The following is a 16,211-nucleotide window of genomic DNA, read 5'->3' as shown; positions in this document are numbered from 1 at the left end:
CCATCCAAGCTATACACCAGCACCAATAGGCTTCCCATCCAAGCTATACCCCAGCACCAATAGGCTTCCCATCCAAGCTATACACCAGCACCAATAGGCTTCCCATCCAAGCTACACCCCAGCACCAATAAGCTTCCCATCCAAGCTATACACCAGCACCAATAGGCTTCCCATCCAAGCTATACACCAGCACCAATAGGCTTCCCATCCAAGCTATACACCAGCACCAATAGGCTTCCCATCCAAGCTATACACCAGCACCAATAGGCTTCCCATCCAAGCTATACACCAGCACCAATAGGCTTCCCATCCAAGCTATACACCAGCACCAATAGGCTTCCCATCCAAGCTATACACCAGCACCAATAGGCTTCCCATCCAAGCTATACACCAGCACCAATAGGCTTCCCATCCAAGATATATTCCCCAGCACCAATAGGCTTCCCGTCCAAGCTAAACACCAACACCAATAGGCTTCCCATCCAAGCTATACCCCAGCACCAATAGGCTTCCCATCCAAGCTATACACCAGCACCAATAGGCTTCCCATCCAAGCTACACCCCAGCACCAATAAGCTTCCCATCCAAGCTATACACCAGCACCAATAGGCTTCCCATCCAAGCTATACACCAGCACCAATAGGCTTCCCATCCAAGCTATACACCAGCACCAATAGGCTTCCCATCCAAGCTATACACCAGCACCAATAGGCTTCCCATCCAAGCTATACACCAGCACCAATAGGCTTCCCATCCAAGCTATACACCAGCACCAATAGGCTTCCCATCCAAGCTATACACCAGCACCAATAGGCTTCCCATCCAAGCTATACACCAGCACCAATAGGCTTCCCATCCAAGATATATTCCCCAGCACCAATAGGCTTCCCGTCCAAGCTAAACACCAACACCAATAGGCTTCCCATCCAAGCTATACACCAGCACCAATAGGCTTCCCATCCAAGCTATACACCAGCACCAATAGGCTTCCCATCCAAGATATATTCCCCAGCACCAATAGGCTTCCCGTCCAAGCTAAACACCAACACCAATAGGCTTCCCGTCCAAGCTAAACACCAACACCAATAGGCTTCCCATCCAAGCTATACACCAGCACCAATAAAAAAGAATCATACCAATACACCAGCACCCATCCAAAAAGCAGTTGACCAAGCCAAGCACCAATGCAATACCTAACCTAAAACAGCAACCAGGCTATTCATGGACAGAAGAAGGGATGAGGGAGAGAGAGATGTGTAGGCTATGCTGTGTACCCTCATATTCCTGGACTGTCACATACACAACAGAATTTAAAAAAGCCCGGACACCGAAAGAAACAGATATATCTTGTAAGTCTAGAAATCTACCCGTGGCCAACAGAACCGCCTGGTCATTCCCTCCGTGTGCCCGTCTCCCCGGAGATAATGACTACTCGACACAGCAGCAGCCAGCAGACGCAATCTATCAATCTTCATTCAATCAACTGTTATGATCAGAGTGTTCACTGGTCAATCTACAGCCTACTAATGAATACTAACGAATAGTCAGTCATCGTTTTATTTATCTATTTGTAGAATAGCCCAGTAAACTACTATTTTTTCGTGACGGTAGATTGTCCATAGCACAAGAGAGGATGACCGCCTTTATATGCATGTGACTAGTTAACCAATAATAAAACAAGAAAATACACAACGGTTGATTCATATTATCACCGTTTACCTGGCTAGGATCTATTTCAGACTTACCGGACGGTGATTATGAAAGCTAGTCGGCCGTTATTATTCTCTCTGTTTATCCGCTGAAAAATAAGCACGCGATCTGTATTGCCGCAACCTCCTGCAGTCTGGTGGTGGTATAATTAGAGCCGCGTTTGTCTCGCGCCAGAGAAAGTACGGCAGCACACGCCGTAGAGAGAGGCGGCCACTCCCACCTGTTGCTAACAGTACATGCATCTATAATTACAGTAAGGAATAATGATACAAATAGGCTGAAACTATTACGCTCGTTCTTTGGCAGGAAATGTAAAGGTTGTTGTTTTAAGCTCAGACTAGAGTGGTGCTACATAACCGATTTAACCACACCGACTGAGATTTTAAATTGTTATAGTCGAATTGATCACTATTTAGTAGCCTAGGCTACAGTGTGTGTGTTTCTCTAATATTGGGCAGTGAAGCTCTTTGTAATCAATAACACATGTATGTAATGACAATAGTACATTACCAAGCAGACATAAAGGACTTTGACAACCCTCAGCTAGATAAAGCTCTTATTGAAACCTCTAGATGGCCAAAGAGCATTATTACGTGAAGGAGAGCAGACACACCCACATACATTAGTACATGAAGGAGCGCAGACACACCCACATACATTATTACATGAAGGAGAGCAGACACACCCACATACATTATTACATGAAGGAGAGCAGACACACCCACATACATTATTACATGAAGGAGAGCAGACACACCCACATACATTATTACATGAAGGAGAGCAGACACACCCACATACATTATTACATGAAGGAGAGCAGACACACCCACATACATTATTACATGAAGGAGAGCAGACACACCCACATACATTATTACATGAAGGAGAGCAGACACACCCACATACATTATTACATGAAGGAGAGCAGACACACCATCCCCTTGAGCAGAGCCAAACTCTGAGCCTGTGTCTTGATCACTCTCTCCTCGGGTCTCCCTGTTTTTCTCATTTGTTTTCTCTCCTCTACTCCTGTGGTTGTTTGCCCATGTCACTGATGACGTCACACTCTGGCATTCCTCCACATCTCTTCTCTCTCGTGCTGATTCAGCAAGAATGAGCATCATCATTCTACCAGCCCAGGATGGGGAAGAACGTACAAGGGAGAGAGGGGGAGAGAATAGACAGAGGGAAAATCTGAAATGCATACTCCTGATGTCCTCTCTCCTTGCCTCCTTCTCAAAACCCATTGGAGGAGAAGGCCAGAGGGGTGGGACTTCTGGCTTTCTCCTCCAATGGGTTTTGAGTAGGATGCAAGGAGTATGCAATTGAGATTCTCCCAGAGATGGAAAGAGGCAGAAGGAGAGGCAGTGAGAGAGGCAATTAAATGGAGGCAGTGAGAGAAAAAAAAAGGGATAGAAATAAAGAGCTGGAGGGTTGCGACAGACGCACACAGACCCTCTGTCTAGCCTGGCAGATTAAGACTCTGGCAACAGTAATTACCAGTTTAATCAGTGATGAGTCTAATTTCCCATTCAGATGAGAGCCCTCTCAGAGGAGCTGACACACTTAAAATTACAATAACACTTTATATAAACAGACCTAACCAGGGGTACACACAACAGCCCGAAACAGATTTACAAACAGCCAGACTCTATCCACCATACAGCGTTTTCTTCACTTTATTTGTCTCATTCAAAATAATCCAATAATTTGATAAACATAATTATGGCTCCAATACACAGGAAGAGAAGACTTCAATAACTATCACCACCCTTATCTGAACCAGTCTAAACCAGTTTGAGCAAGTTCAATCCAGTCTATCCCAGTTCTAAACCTGTCTAACCTCAGGTGGGCTACAGTAGTCTGGGGAACTGACAAGATTTAAAGGTTGTGTCGTCTCTTCTCACAGCCGCAGGAGTGTGCAGAACACTCAGTCTGGTGAGAGAGACTAGAGGTTGTCCAACTGTCTGCTGGAACTCTTCCACCTGTGAGACAGTTTAAGGCCAAAGGCAGTTTCAACACTACATTTTAAAAACAGAACTAAGCCAAACCTGGTAAAAAGTATACTTCTTATTGGTACCTTGGTATTCTTCAGCGCCATCTGCATAAAGGAAACACGTTGCTAAACAAAGAATGCAGACAATATTCTTCTGGTTGTTTTAGGCAGGGGTTTTTCAGAGCAGTTCTTTCACATGTAATGTACATTCTATCTTCAGAGGGTTGGGACTAGGATCCGTCCAACCTTGTACCACAACCATTGTACTGAAAAATAGGATTTAGATATGTTCTTCTATACTGTATCGTACACAGGCATCCTTCATGTACCATCACAATCATCATCATTACTGTATTATGATTTTAGACATTCCAGAAGAAAGGTTTGTCATGCGTGTCATCTCACTCAGCCAGACAGAGAAAGAGAAGTAGAGATAAGGAGATAGAATTCCAACATTTGATCAGACTGAACGACTGTCCCAAATGGCACCCTATTTGTGACCAAAGTAGTGCACTATGTAGGGAATAGGGTGGCGTTTGGGACTGAGATAATATCAACAGTACCACTTTGTGTCTCTTCATTACACTTTCAACCAAACCCTTCTCCTCAAAACAAAACACCTAAGAAAAGATCAAACTAAAATGCACTTTTTCAACACATGAAAATGAAAACAGTCAGACATCAACAAACAAACAGTTCAAAGGTCAGATATAATCCAGTCCACAGCCACTGTCCTGCTGAAACTACAACTCCCATGAGTCTTTGGGCCTGGATCTCTCCTCCAATCCGATCAGAGTATTAGTACCAGCGATGACATCAATAAGAGCGTCCTTCCCACAGTCACCGTGATAGGTCAAGGGGTTGAGGGGGATGGGACCCCCCGAAACACCCCGTCTGGGTCTTGTTTGCCCCAGTGGGGGAGAGCGACAGAGAGAGAGAGAGAATGAAGGGGTGATCTGTGGAGCTAGCAGCTAGCAGGTTAGCGGTTAGCCTTAGCTGCTTCTTTGGCTGCCTGGATGAGAGGAGTCAGACTGGATAAAGGCTTGGCCACCTTCAGGAACTGGTGCTGTGGAGAGGAGGAGGAGAGGAGAGATGGATTTAGTTTTATAACTGGTAAAACTAGTGATGTGGTTTGATGCTCAAACCAACCTTATTCACCACAGGCATACTTCCCCTATCCAACCTCCCGCTCTTCCTCCCTCTCTACCTGTAGTAGGTCATTAGCGCTCCCTCTCTTCTCCACATCCATCTCCAGGCAGCAGTTGAGGAAGTCTCTGAAGACTGAGGACAGTTTCTCTGGGTTCTGAAGTTCTGGAGTCCCGTTGGTCGCAATCAGATACAACGCCTAGGAGATAGGACAGGACAGACAGGGGCCGTTATACACACACACACACACACACACACACACACACACACACACACACACACACACACACACACACACCACACTCTCTCTCTCACCCTGAGTGGGTTCTCGTTGAGGTAAGGGGGTTCTCCCTCCACCATCTCTATAGCCATGATGCCTAGAGACCAGATGTCAACTTTAGGACCGTAGGCCTTCCTGGTCACCACCTCTGGAGCCATCCAATAGGGAGTTCCCACCATGGTACTCCTCTTACTCTGCTCTGGAGTGATCTGGGCACAGAACCCAAAGTCAGCTAGAGAGGAGAGAGAGAACACACATTAGAATAGGACATAGCACTCTAATGCATTGTATAAGGCTAAGGTGGTAGTACCGCATTAGAACACAGACTATGAGCTCCCACTGCTGGTCAAATGGAGACACTGCACATTAATGCCCATGTCCAACCCCAAGTGTGTGTGTGTTACATACTGAGTTTCACTGATCCGTCCATTCCCAGAAGGATGTTGTCACTCTTGATGTCGCGATGGATCACCTGGTTAGAATGGAGGAACTCCAAGGCCTGCAGACACTGGAGAGAGAGAGAGATGTACAAAAGTGCTCAAGGCATCACTTTCTGAATTAGCAAGCAGGCCAACAAGCCATGTACACACACACACACACACACACGCAGCAGCACTGACCTCCCGACACACAGCAGCGATCTGAGCCTCGTCCATACAGGTTTCCGTGACGACGTCAGTCAGAGAACCTCCAGCCAGATACTCCATCACCACCCACAGCTCCTCCCCCACCAGGTAACTACAGAAACACAACAACCAAGGCCATGTTACCATGGTAACACCAAATATCACCACTGTCCCAGTTCCTGAATGGTAAGGGGAAGATATGAGAGGGTGTGAGGGAGTTAGGGTGTGTGATGAAGAAGGAGACAAAAGACAAGATGTAGATATATAGTTCTCACAACTAATGTGTGTGTGTTTACATTTGAAAGTGTGTTTGTGTTTACATGTCAATGTGTGTGTTTATGAGTGTGTGTTTGTATGCGTGTGTCTCACCTGTCTAGTAAACGATGTCGGTGTGTGTGTGTGTGTGTCTCACCTGTCCAGGTAGTTGACTATGTTGGGGTTCTTGTTTTCCCTCATGACCAGGATCTCATTGATGATGAGCTCCTTCTTGGGCTGCTGCTGCAGGTTCATCTGTTTAATGGCCACCTCTTGGCCTGTAGCGATGTCTATGGCTGTATATACCGTACCTGACGCACTGGAGGAGGGAGGAAACAGAGGAGGGGAGAGAGAGACTTCTTTCATTTCAAAGTGAAGAAGTGTTTGTGTAGTGTGTGTGTGTGTGTGTGTGTGTGTGTGTGTGCAGTGTAGACTCACCCCTGTCCGATCTTCTCGAAGCGCGTGTATTTCTTCTTGGGGTCTCCCACACTGACTATACTCCCTGAGAGGAGGGAGGAAGGGAGAGAGAAGTGAGGTTAATAAATGAAACACACACACAGAGAGAGACAGAGACACAGAGAGAGAGTAACAGAGAGAGAGTAACAGAGGAGAGACAGAGAGACAGAGTAACAGAGGAGAGACAGAGACAGTAACAGAGGAGAGACAGAGACAGTAACAGAGGAGAGAGAGAGACAGAGAGTAACAGAGGAGAGACAGAGAGACAGAGAGTAACAGAGGAGAGACAGAGAGACAGAGAGTAACAGAGGAGAGACAGAGAGTAACAGAGGAGATACAGAGAGAGTAACAGAGGAGAGACAGAGACAGTAACAGAGGAGAGACAGAGAGACAGAGAGTAACAGAGGAGAGACAGAGAGTAACAGAGGAGAGACAGAGAGAGACAGAGAGAGTAACACAGGAGAGACAGAGAGAGAGTAACAGAGGAGAGACAGAGAGAGTAACAGAGGAGAGACAGAGAGAGACAGAGAGAGTAACAGAGGAGAGACAGAGAGTAACAGAAGAGAGACAGAGAGAGTAACAGAAGAGAGACAGAGAGAGTAACAGAAGAGAGACAGAGAGAGTAACAGAGGAGAGACAGAGAGAGTAACAGAGGAGAGACAGAGAGAGTAACAGAGGAGAGACAGAGAGAGTAACAGAGGAGAGACAGAGAGAGACAGTAACAGAGAAAGAGTAACAGAGAGAGAGTAACAGAGAGAGAGTAACAGAGGAGAGACAGAGAGACAGAGAGTACAGAGGAGAGACAGAGAGACAGAGAGACAGAGAGACAGACAGAGAGTAACAGAGGAGAGACAGAGAGAGAGTAACAGAGGAGAGACAGAGAGAGTAACAGAGGAGAGACAGAGAGAGACAGAGAGAGTAACAGAGGAGAGACAGAGAGTAACAGAAGAGAGACAGAGAGAGTAACAGAGGAGAGACAGAGAGAGACAGAGAGAGTAACAGAGGAGAGACAGAGAGTAACAGAAGAGAGACAGAGAGACAGTAACAGAGGAGAGACGGAGAGAGTAACAGAGGAGAGACAGAGAGAGACAGTAACAGAGAAAGAGTAACAGAGAGAGAGTAACAGAGAGAGAGTAACAGAGGAGAGACAGAGAGACAGAGAGTACAGAGGAGAGACAGAGAGACAGAGAGACAGAGAGTACAGAGGAGAGACAGAGAGAGTAACAGAGGAGAGACAGAGAGTAACAGAGGAGAGACAGAGAGACAGAGAGTAACAGAGGAGAGACAGAGAGAGAGTAACAGAGGAGAGACAGAGAGAGAGTAACAGAGGAGAGAGAGAGAGAGACAGTAACAGAGAAAGAGTAACAGAGAGAGAGAGAGTAACAGAGAGAGAGAGTAACAGAGGAGAGACAGAGAGTAACAGAGGAGAGACAGAGAGACAGAGAGTACAGAGGAGAGACAGAGAGACAGAGAGTAACAGAGGAGAGACAGAGAGTAACAGAGGAGAGACAGAGAGTAACAGAGGAGAGACAGAGAGAGAGTAACAGAGGAGAGACAGAGAGACAGAGAGTAACAGAGGAGAGACAGAGAGACAGAGAGTAACAGAGGAGAGACAGAGAGTAACAGAGGAGAGACAGAGAGAGAGTAACAGAGGAGAGACAGAGAGAGAGAGAGTAACAGAGAGAGAGAGTAACAGAGGAGAGACAGAGAGTAACAGAGGAGAGACAGAGAGACAGAGAGTACAGAGGAGAGAGAGAGACAGAGAGTAACAGAGGAGAGACAGAGAGTAACAGAGGAGAGACAGAGAGAGAGTAACAGAGGAGAGACAGAGAGACAGAGAGTAACAGAGAGACAGAGAGTAACAGAGGAGAGACAGAGAGAGACAGTAACAGAGAAAGAGTAACAGAGAGAGAGAGAGTAACAGAGAGAGAGAGTAACAGAGAGAGAGTAACAGAGAGAGAGAGTAACAGAGGAGAGACAGAGAGACAGAGAGTACAGAGGAGAGACAGAGAGTAACAGAGGAGAGACAGAGAGAGAGTAACAGAGGAGAGACAGAGAGAGACATTAACAGAGAAAGAGTAACAGAGAGAGAGTAACAGAGAGAGAGTAACAGAGGAGAGACAGAGAGTACAGAGGAGAGACAGAGAGTAACAGAGGAGAGACAGAGAGTAACAGAGGAGAGACAGAGAGAGAGTAACAGAGGAGAGACAGAGAGAGACAGTAACAGAGGAGAGACAGAGAGAGAAGTAGGACCACTACAGTACAGAGACTCTCAGAAACTTCACAACCACGGCTGTCAGGGTCAGGTCAAAGACATGCTGGTCAGACTCAGACAGACGGGGTGAGAGAGAGACAGTAACAGACAGAATATCTTGTTGAGTCCACAGGAGGAGGGGAGACTGTCAGACGCTCAATTTCACAGTATCACTCGGTAACTCCAGGAGATTGGATGGTAGAGAGAGAAGAGGACCAATCAAATGCCAGGGTTGGACAGGAGGGCGGGAAGACATGTCTGAGTGACAGTATTGTTTCTTACCAGTAGAGGGAGACCTGAGTACATCTGAGGCATGGAGCATCACAGGATGATATAGTTGAACTAGTTACACACACACACACACACACACAACTCCCCTAATGGATTAGGGAGTTTTTGCTAGCATTCGTGCTTCTACACCTGCATTTCTTGCTGTTTGGGGTTTTAGGCTGAGTTTCTATAAAACACTTTGTGACATCGACTGATGTAAAAATGGCTTTATAAATACATTTGATTGATAGAAATTTGATTGATTACAGAGTATACACACCATTCATCAATACAGAGTACCTTAGTGCACAATGACTGGAGATGGTACCTGGGATCTGAAACCAGCAGCCAGCTCAGTTCACTTCTATTGCAACTTTCAGAATACATGTATGTATGTATGTATGTATGTATGTATGTATGTATGTATGTATGTATGTATGTATGTGTGTGTGTGTGTGACCTACGTAGTTTCTCCAGTATCTCTTCATCAGACATCTTCTTCTTGCGTGTTTTGTCTGCGGGGCGTGGCAGTGATGGACCAGGGGAGGGGCTAGTGGGGGGCGTGATGGCGGAGGTGGCGCCCTCCGGAGGTGGGGGGGAGATAGGCGACGTGGCAACGTCTCTGGTGGGAGGGGCTGGGAGGGGATCTATCACAGAACGAGTGTATATCTGAGGAGAGAGAGAGGAGGGAGAGAGAAAGAGAGAGGGGGCAGAGAAAGAGAGGGGGGAGGGAGAGAGACAGAAAGGGAGAGAAAGAGGGGAGGGAGAGACAGAGACAGAGAGACACGAGAGAGAGGGGAGAGAAAGAGAGACAGAGAGAGAGAGGGGGGAGAGAGCGAGAGGGGGAGAGAGAGAGGGTGGGGAGAGAGAGAGAGAGAGAGGAGGGAGATAAAGAGAGAGAGAGGGGGCAGAGAAAGAGAGAGGGGGAGGGAGAGAGGAAGAAAGGGAGAGAAAGAGAAAGAGGGGAGGAAGAGAGACAGAGACACGAGACAGAGACAGAGACAGAGAGAGAGGGGAGAGAAAGAGAGAGACAGAGACAGAGGGGGGAGAAAGAGAGAGACAGAGAGAGACAGAGACAGAGAGAGAGGGGAGAGAAAGACAGAGACAGAGACAGAGAGAAGGACTGTTAGCCTTCTGAGCTATAGCTTATGCAATTGGTGGTCTACCAAACCACCTGTTACAGTTACTGTTCCTGATGTTACCGTGTCTGTGTGTGTGTCCCAGTCAGGTGCAATGAGCTGCTAAATCACCGTGGCAACAGTGGTGCCATGGCAGTATCCCTGTCTGGGACACCACTTCACTTTGGACCGAAAGACCACTCTCAGCCAATCAGAGAACAGACTTCTCCAGGGGATTTCTCTGGCCGCCCATGATCGTCACACACACACAATGCTGAGTCTGTTGGTGAGGACCAGCACGAGGAGAGTGTTACTTTATTTATCCTGTCTGGAGCCAGGGGGCTGAGTGTATGTGTGTGTGTGTGTGTGTGTGTGGGGCGCATGTCTTACTGATTTAGTGTGTTCTGGTCGGGGAGCGACAACAGGAGGGGGCGTGGCCTCATCTTCATCCTCGTCCTCGGATACGGTTGCTATGGCGGGCGTCTCTGACACAGCCTTGGAGCTCTGAGGAGGACGTGACATCACTTTCAGTTAGTTCGCTTTCTTTTCCTATTATTAATACTCCCTCCCCTTCTCCCCCTTTCTTCTCCCTCTCTCCTGCTGACTGACTGTGACAGCAGGACAGCCAGACAGATAGAGAGCGTGAATGAAAGGAGTAAAATATGCTGACTCACATGCAGTGCAGAAACAGGGAGAGGAGGGATGGAGAAGTAAAGACTGAGAGAGAAATAGAGCCAGGGAAGAGTGTCAATCGTCACACCTCTCCTCTCCATTTCTTCCTCTGCTTTCTCTTATCCTCTCATTCTCTCTGTTTATCCCCTGCTTTTCTCTATCCCTCTTCTCGTATTCACCATTCTTCATCTATGGCAGATGCCCTAAACACACATTGATAGTTGAGTAAACCAAGATGTGCGTCTCAAAATGCACCCTATATATAGTGCACTACTTTTGACCGTGGCTCATAGGGCTCTCTGGTCAGAATCGTGGCTATGGGCCCTGATCAAAAATGGTGCACTATATATGGAAAAGGGTACCATTTGGGACTAAAGCAGAGATGTGTCAGGAGACTTACAGAAGTGTTGGAACAGCTGTAGTTGTCTGAACTCTTGTCTGTGGAGAAGGAAAACAATATGAAGAGATCAAGTTCTGATAGTGTTGTGAATGTGTGTTTACATGTGAATGTGTGTGTGTGTGTGTGTGTTTGTGTACCTGTAAAGCTCATGTATTTCTGGCTGTTGTTGGTCTCCTTGGAGTCGTAGAATTTGAGAACGTCAAGGACAGCCTGAGGATTCTTCTTCTGTTCCAGCTTAGTGATGTTAGAGGTCTGGAGCAACCGAGCCCATTGCTCCGGCATGCCCTACACACACAGACACACGATAACAAGAGAGAGATGTCTGCAGTGGTCAGAGAACTGGGTCAAATCTCCATCCTACACTATCATCCCCCTCTCTGCCTCGCTCTCCCTCCATTCCCCCTAAGATCTCCCCCTATTACAGACAGACAGACAGGGAGAAGGAGACATTGAGGGAAAGACATTGAGGGAGGAAGAGGGATTGAGGGAAAGACAGTGAGGGAGGAAGAGGGATTGAGGGAGAGACAGTGAGGGAGAAGGAGACATTGAGGGAGAGACAGTGAGGGAGGAAGAGGGATTGAGGGAGAGACAGTGAGGGAGGAAGAGGGATTGAGGGAGAGACATTGAGGGAGGAAGAGGGATTGAGGGAGAGACAGTGAGGGAGGAAGAGGGATTGAGGGAGAGACAGTGAGGGAGGAAGAGGGATTGAGGGAGAGACAGTGAGGGAGGAAGAGGGATTGAGGGAGAGACATTGAGGGAGGAAGAGGGATTGAGGGAGAGACAGTGAGGGAGGAAGAGGGATTGAGGGAGAGACAGTGAGGGAGGAAGAGGGATTGAGGGAGAGACAGTGAGGGAGGAAGAGGGATTGAGGGAGAGCCATTGAGGGAGGAAGAGGGATTGAGGGAGAGACAGTGAGGGAGGAAGAGGGATTGAGGGAGAGCCATTGAGGGAGGAAGAGGGATTGAGGGAGAGACAGTGAGGGAGGAAGAGGGATTGAGGGAGAGACAGTGAGGGAGGAAGAGGGATTGAGGGAGAGACAGTGAGGGAGGAAGAGGGATTGAGGGAGAGACAGTGAGGGAGGAAGAGGGATTGAGGGAGAGACATTGAGGGAGGAAGAGGGATTGAGGGAGAGACAGTGAGGGAGGAAGAGGGATTGAGGGAGAGACAGTGAGGGAGGAAGAGGGATTGAGGGAGAGACAGTGAGGGAGGAAGAGGGATTGAGGGAGAGACAGTGAGGGAGGAAGAGGGATTGAGGGAGAGACATTGAGGGAGAAGGAGACATTGAGGGAGAGACAGTGAGGGAGGAAGAGGGATTGAGGGAGAGACATTGAGGGAGGAAGAGGGATTGAGGGAGAGACAGTGAGGGAGGAAGAGGGATTGAGGGAGAGACAGTGAGGGAGGAAGAGGGATTGAGGGAGAGACAGTGAGGGAGGAAGAGGGATTGAGGGAGAGACAGTGAGGGAGGAAGAGGGATTGAGGGAGAGACATTGAGGGAGAAGGAGGGATTGAGGGAGAGACAGTGAGGGAGGAAGAGGGATTGAGGGAGAGACATTGAGGGAGGAAGAGGGATTGAGGGAGAGACATTGAGGGAGGAAGAGGGATTGAGGGAGAGACAGTGAGGGAGGAAGAGGGATTGAGGGAGAGCCATTGAGGGAGGAAGAGGGATTGAGGGAGAGACAGTGAGGGAGGAAGAGGGATTGAGGGAGAGACAGTGAGGGAGGAAGAGGGATTGAGGGAGAGACAGTGAGGGAGGAAGAGGGATTGAGGGAAAGACATTGAGGGAGGAAGAGGGATTGAGGGAGAGACATTGAGGGAGGAAGAGGGATTGAGGGAGAGACAGTGAGGGAGGAAGAGGGATTGAGGGAGAGACAGTGAGGGAGGAAGAGGGATTGAGGGAGAGACATTGAGGGAGGAAGAGGGATTGAGGGAGAGACAGTGAGGGAGGAAGAGGGATTGAGGGAGAGACAGTGAGGGAGGAAGAGGGATTGAGGGAGAGACAGTGAGGGAGGAAGAGGGATTGAGGGAAAGACATTGAGGGAGGAAGAGGGATTGAGGGAGAGACAGTGAGGGAGGAAGAGGGATTGAGGGAAAGACATTGAGGGAGGAAGAGGGATTGAGGGAGAGACAGTGAGGGAGGAAGAGGGATTGAGGGAGAGACATTGAGGGAGGAAGAGGGATTGAGGGAGAGACAGTGAGGGAGGAAGAGGGATTGAGGGAGAGACAGTGAGGGAGGAAGAGGGATTGAGGGAGAGACAGTGAGGGAGGAAGAGGGATTGAGGGAGAGACAGTGAGGGAGGAAGAGGGATTGAGGGAAAGACATTGAGGGAGGAAGAGGGATTGAGGGAGAGACAGTGAGGGAGGAAGAGGGATTGAGGGAGAGACATTGAGGGAGGAAGAGGGATTGAGGGAGAGACAGTGAGGGAGGAAGAGGGATTGAGGGAGAGACAGTGAGGGAGGAAGAGGGATTGAGGGAGAGACAGTGAGGGAGGAAGAGGGATTGAGGGAGAGACAGTGAGGGAGGAAGAGGGATTGAGGGAGAGACAGTGAGGGAGGAAGAGGGATTGAGGGAGAGACAGTGAGGGAGGAAGAGGGATTGAGGGAGAGACAGTGAGGGAGGGTAATAGTGAAAGAGAGAGGATGCGTCTGAAATGGCTCCATATCCCCTTTACAGAGCACACATATTGACAAGGGCCCATAGGACTCTAGTCAAAAGAAGTGCACTATATAGGTATTCGAGCGCCATTTGGGATGCAGCCAGAGAGAGATTAGGAGTAAGTGGAGGTATTGTGCTGTAGCTAGTTAGCTTGTTTTCTTCAGTCCAAATCTAAAGTCATTCCTGCTCTAACTCAGTTACCCGCCTGCTGTCCAGAAAACAGATCCTCCTACTCAGGCCAGGGTTGAGCAGCTGAATCATAGTTACACACCCTACTAGATACAGTCCATGGATCTAGAGAAAATAGACCCTTCCAGATACAGACCCTAGATCTAGAGAAAATAGACCCTTCCAGATACAGACCCTAGATCTGGAGCATATAGCCCCTTCCAGATACAGACCCTAGATCTAGAGTACATAGACAGACCCTAGTAGAGCATAGATGTAGAGCACATAGACAAACTCACTGTGAACTCTCCAGTGACCGCATCGAAGCCCACGTGGATGGTGTGTTCAAAATCAGAAGGCAGAGAGATCTCCGGACGCTCCTTCTTCTTGTTGGCTGAGATAGAGAAGGGGGTGAGAGAGAGGAGAGAGAAAGAAATGAGGAGAGAAAGAGAAAGAAGGAGCATTATGATAGAGGTAGCAGCAGAGTCTCTTGAAAGACCATCCCCCCTGAGGCTCATGGGAAAACTAACCACGCAAGCTACAGCAAGGGATCCTGGGGGATTTGGATGTCTGTCATATTCCCCCTGGTTACCTCCCTTGGCTGTACAGTTGAACACATAGTCGCATGTTCACGTGTCACACACAACTCACTCTTGTCTCCTCCTCCTGTCAGGATGGACATGATGGAGCGATCTTTCTTCTTCCTGTCCTCTGGGTTGGGGGGAAGGGGCTTGGAGCCATGGGGGGCAGGATCTTTGCTGCAGGAGCCAATCAGAGTGCTGGTGTTCCTCATGGGCGGGGCTGGGGGCTTGTCCTCGACGTCCCCATTGTCAGACATCTTCACCAATCACACACCAGCTGCTGCTGGAACAACCAATAAACATGAGGTCACAGAACATTACCAGTCTATCAACTAACATGACGTTAGTCCATTAGCTAATCAACTGACAGAACATTTATCCTATCAGCTAACAGGACAACACCAGTCCACTTGCCTGTCAGCTGACAGAATATTAGTACTCTAGCCAATTAGCTGACAGAACATTATTCCACTAGCCCATCAGCTGAGAGAGCATTAGTCGACTAGCCTATCAGCTAACAGGACACAGCTAGGAGAACTACCAGTCTATAGTTGACTAGCTGACACTCTGTTTGATCTGAAAACACACACATCATTTACAGGCCAGTTTCCCGGATACGGAGTGTGTGTCTACACGCTACAAACACCAAACACAGTCACAATCCAGGACGAGAAAGACACACACACACACACACTAGCCTGTTGCCTCTGCTCACACACTTATTCTCAGAGCCATTGGACTGAGAGAAAGGAACAGGCTCATAACTAGTTGTACCACAAACATCTAAACGACACACACACACAGATTCTCACACACTGACAAACAGACACAGAGTCATTCACATAGGGGATGTAAGCTAACCTGCTATAGTGAATGCTCTGGTGGACACAGTCTACCAACGGGAACAACTATCTGGGTCAGACACAGTTTTACAGAGTTCATGTCATGAGAAGAGCTGAACAAGAAAAACCTCTAAAAAGGACTAATTCAAGGTGGAAAGTTGGAGCACTAAACAAAAAAAGCAGAGATTGATTTATTTTAGCTCACTTTAATCCACTGTACAGGAGAATAACAGAGTTCATGTCATCTCAATGCCGGAATGAATCATAAAGTCCACATGGTAAAAAAAGGGTACATTTACATCAACTGATGACTAATCATCTGACACACTGACCTAATCATATCTCAGGGTTAGTGTCACAGCTTGAAATGTCTCCCTTCATGTCGCTGAATTGCTAGCTTTACCGCCCGTTATCAAGCGGGCGGTCTCTCGTTTGCGAACCACTTGTAGGAGCCAAGTAAGGGGACTGGGCCTACAAGCATTTCGCTACATCTGCTAAATACAGTTGAAGTCAGAAGTTTACATTCACTTAGGTTGGAGTCATTAAAACTCATTTTTCAACCACTCCAAACATTTCTTGTTAACAAACTATAGTTTTGGGAAGTCGTTTAGGATATCTACTTTGTGCATGACACAAGTAATTTTTCCAACAATTGTTTACAGACAGATTATGTCACTTATAATTCATTGTATCACGATTCCAGTGGGTCAGAAGTTTACATACACTGATTTGACTGTGCCTTTACACAGCTTGGAACATTCCAGAAAATGTCATGTCTTGA

The 16,211-nt window shown here is 47.8% G+C and overlaps 1 protein-coding gene across 4 annotated transcripts in view; it reads right to left on the bottom strand.

The window, feature by feature from the left end:
• Positions 1 to 3,376: 3,376 nt before the first annotated feature.
• The window catches only part of LOC129822237 (serine/threonine-protein kinase PAK 1-like), a 33,571-nt gene continuing 20,736 nt past the window's right edge, over positions 3,377 to 16,211 (bottom strand). For 2 of the 4 annotated variants that reach the window (XM_055880340.1, XM_055880339.1), the window contains 13 exons: positions 14,659 to 14,871; positions 14,307 to 14,401; positions 11,324 to 11,471; positions 11,187 to 11,224; positions 10,505 to 10,618; positions 9,461 to 9,665; positions 6,455 to 6,518; positions 6,174 to 6,335; positions 5,756 to 5,873; positions 5,544 to 5,643; positions 5,171 to 5,367; positions 4,917 to 5,054; positions 3,377 to 4,775 (listed from right to left, as the gene is read on the bottom strand). In XM_055880340.1, coding sequence (XP_055736315.1) covers positions 4,689 to 4,775; positions 4,917 to 5,054; positions 5,171 to 5,367; positions 5,544 to 5,643; positions 5,756 to 5,873; positions 6,174 to 6,335; positions 6,455 to 6,518; positions 9,461 to 9,665; positions 10,505 to 10,618; positions 11,187 to 11,224; positions 11,324 to 11,471; positions 14,307 to 14,401; positions 14,659 to 14,845 — 1,653 coding nt within the window. In that variant the 5' untranslated portion in view covers positions 14,846 to 14,871 and the 3' untranslated portion in view covers positions 3,377 to 4,688. The remainder of the gene's footprint in view (positions 4,776 to 4,916; positions 5,055 to 5,170; positions 5,368 to 5,543; positions 5,644 to 5,755; positions 5,874 to 6,173; positions 6,336 to 6,454; positions 6,519 to 9,460; positions 9,666 to 10,504; positions 10,619 to 11,186; positions 11,225 to 11,323; positions 11,472 to 14,306; positions 14,402 to 14,658; positions 14,872 to 16,211) is intronic. The other 2 variants (XM_055880341.1, XM_055880338.1) reach the window with 1 other exon arrangement.

Source organism: Salvelinus fontinalis, chromosome 24, assembly GCF_029448725.1.
Source record: "Salvelinus fontinalis isolate EN_2023a chromosome 24, ASM2944872v1, whole genome shotgun sequence".
Taxonomy (NCBI): Eukaryota; Metazoa; Chordata; class Actinopteri; order Salmoniformes; family Salmonidae; genus Salvelinus; species Salvelinus fontinalis.
Note: the sequence above shows the minus strand (reverse complement) of the source record. Positions and strands in the feature narration are given on the sequence as shown.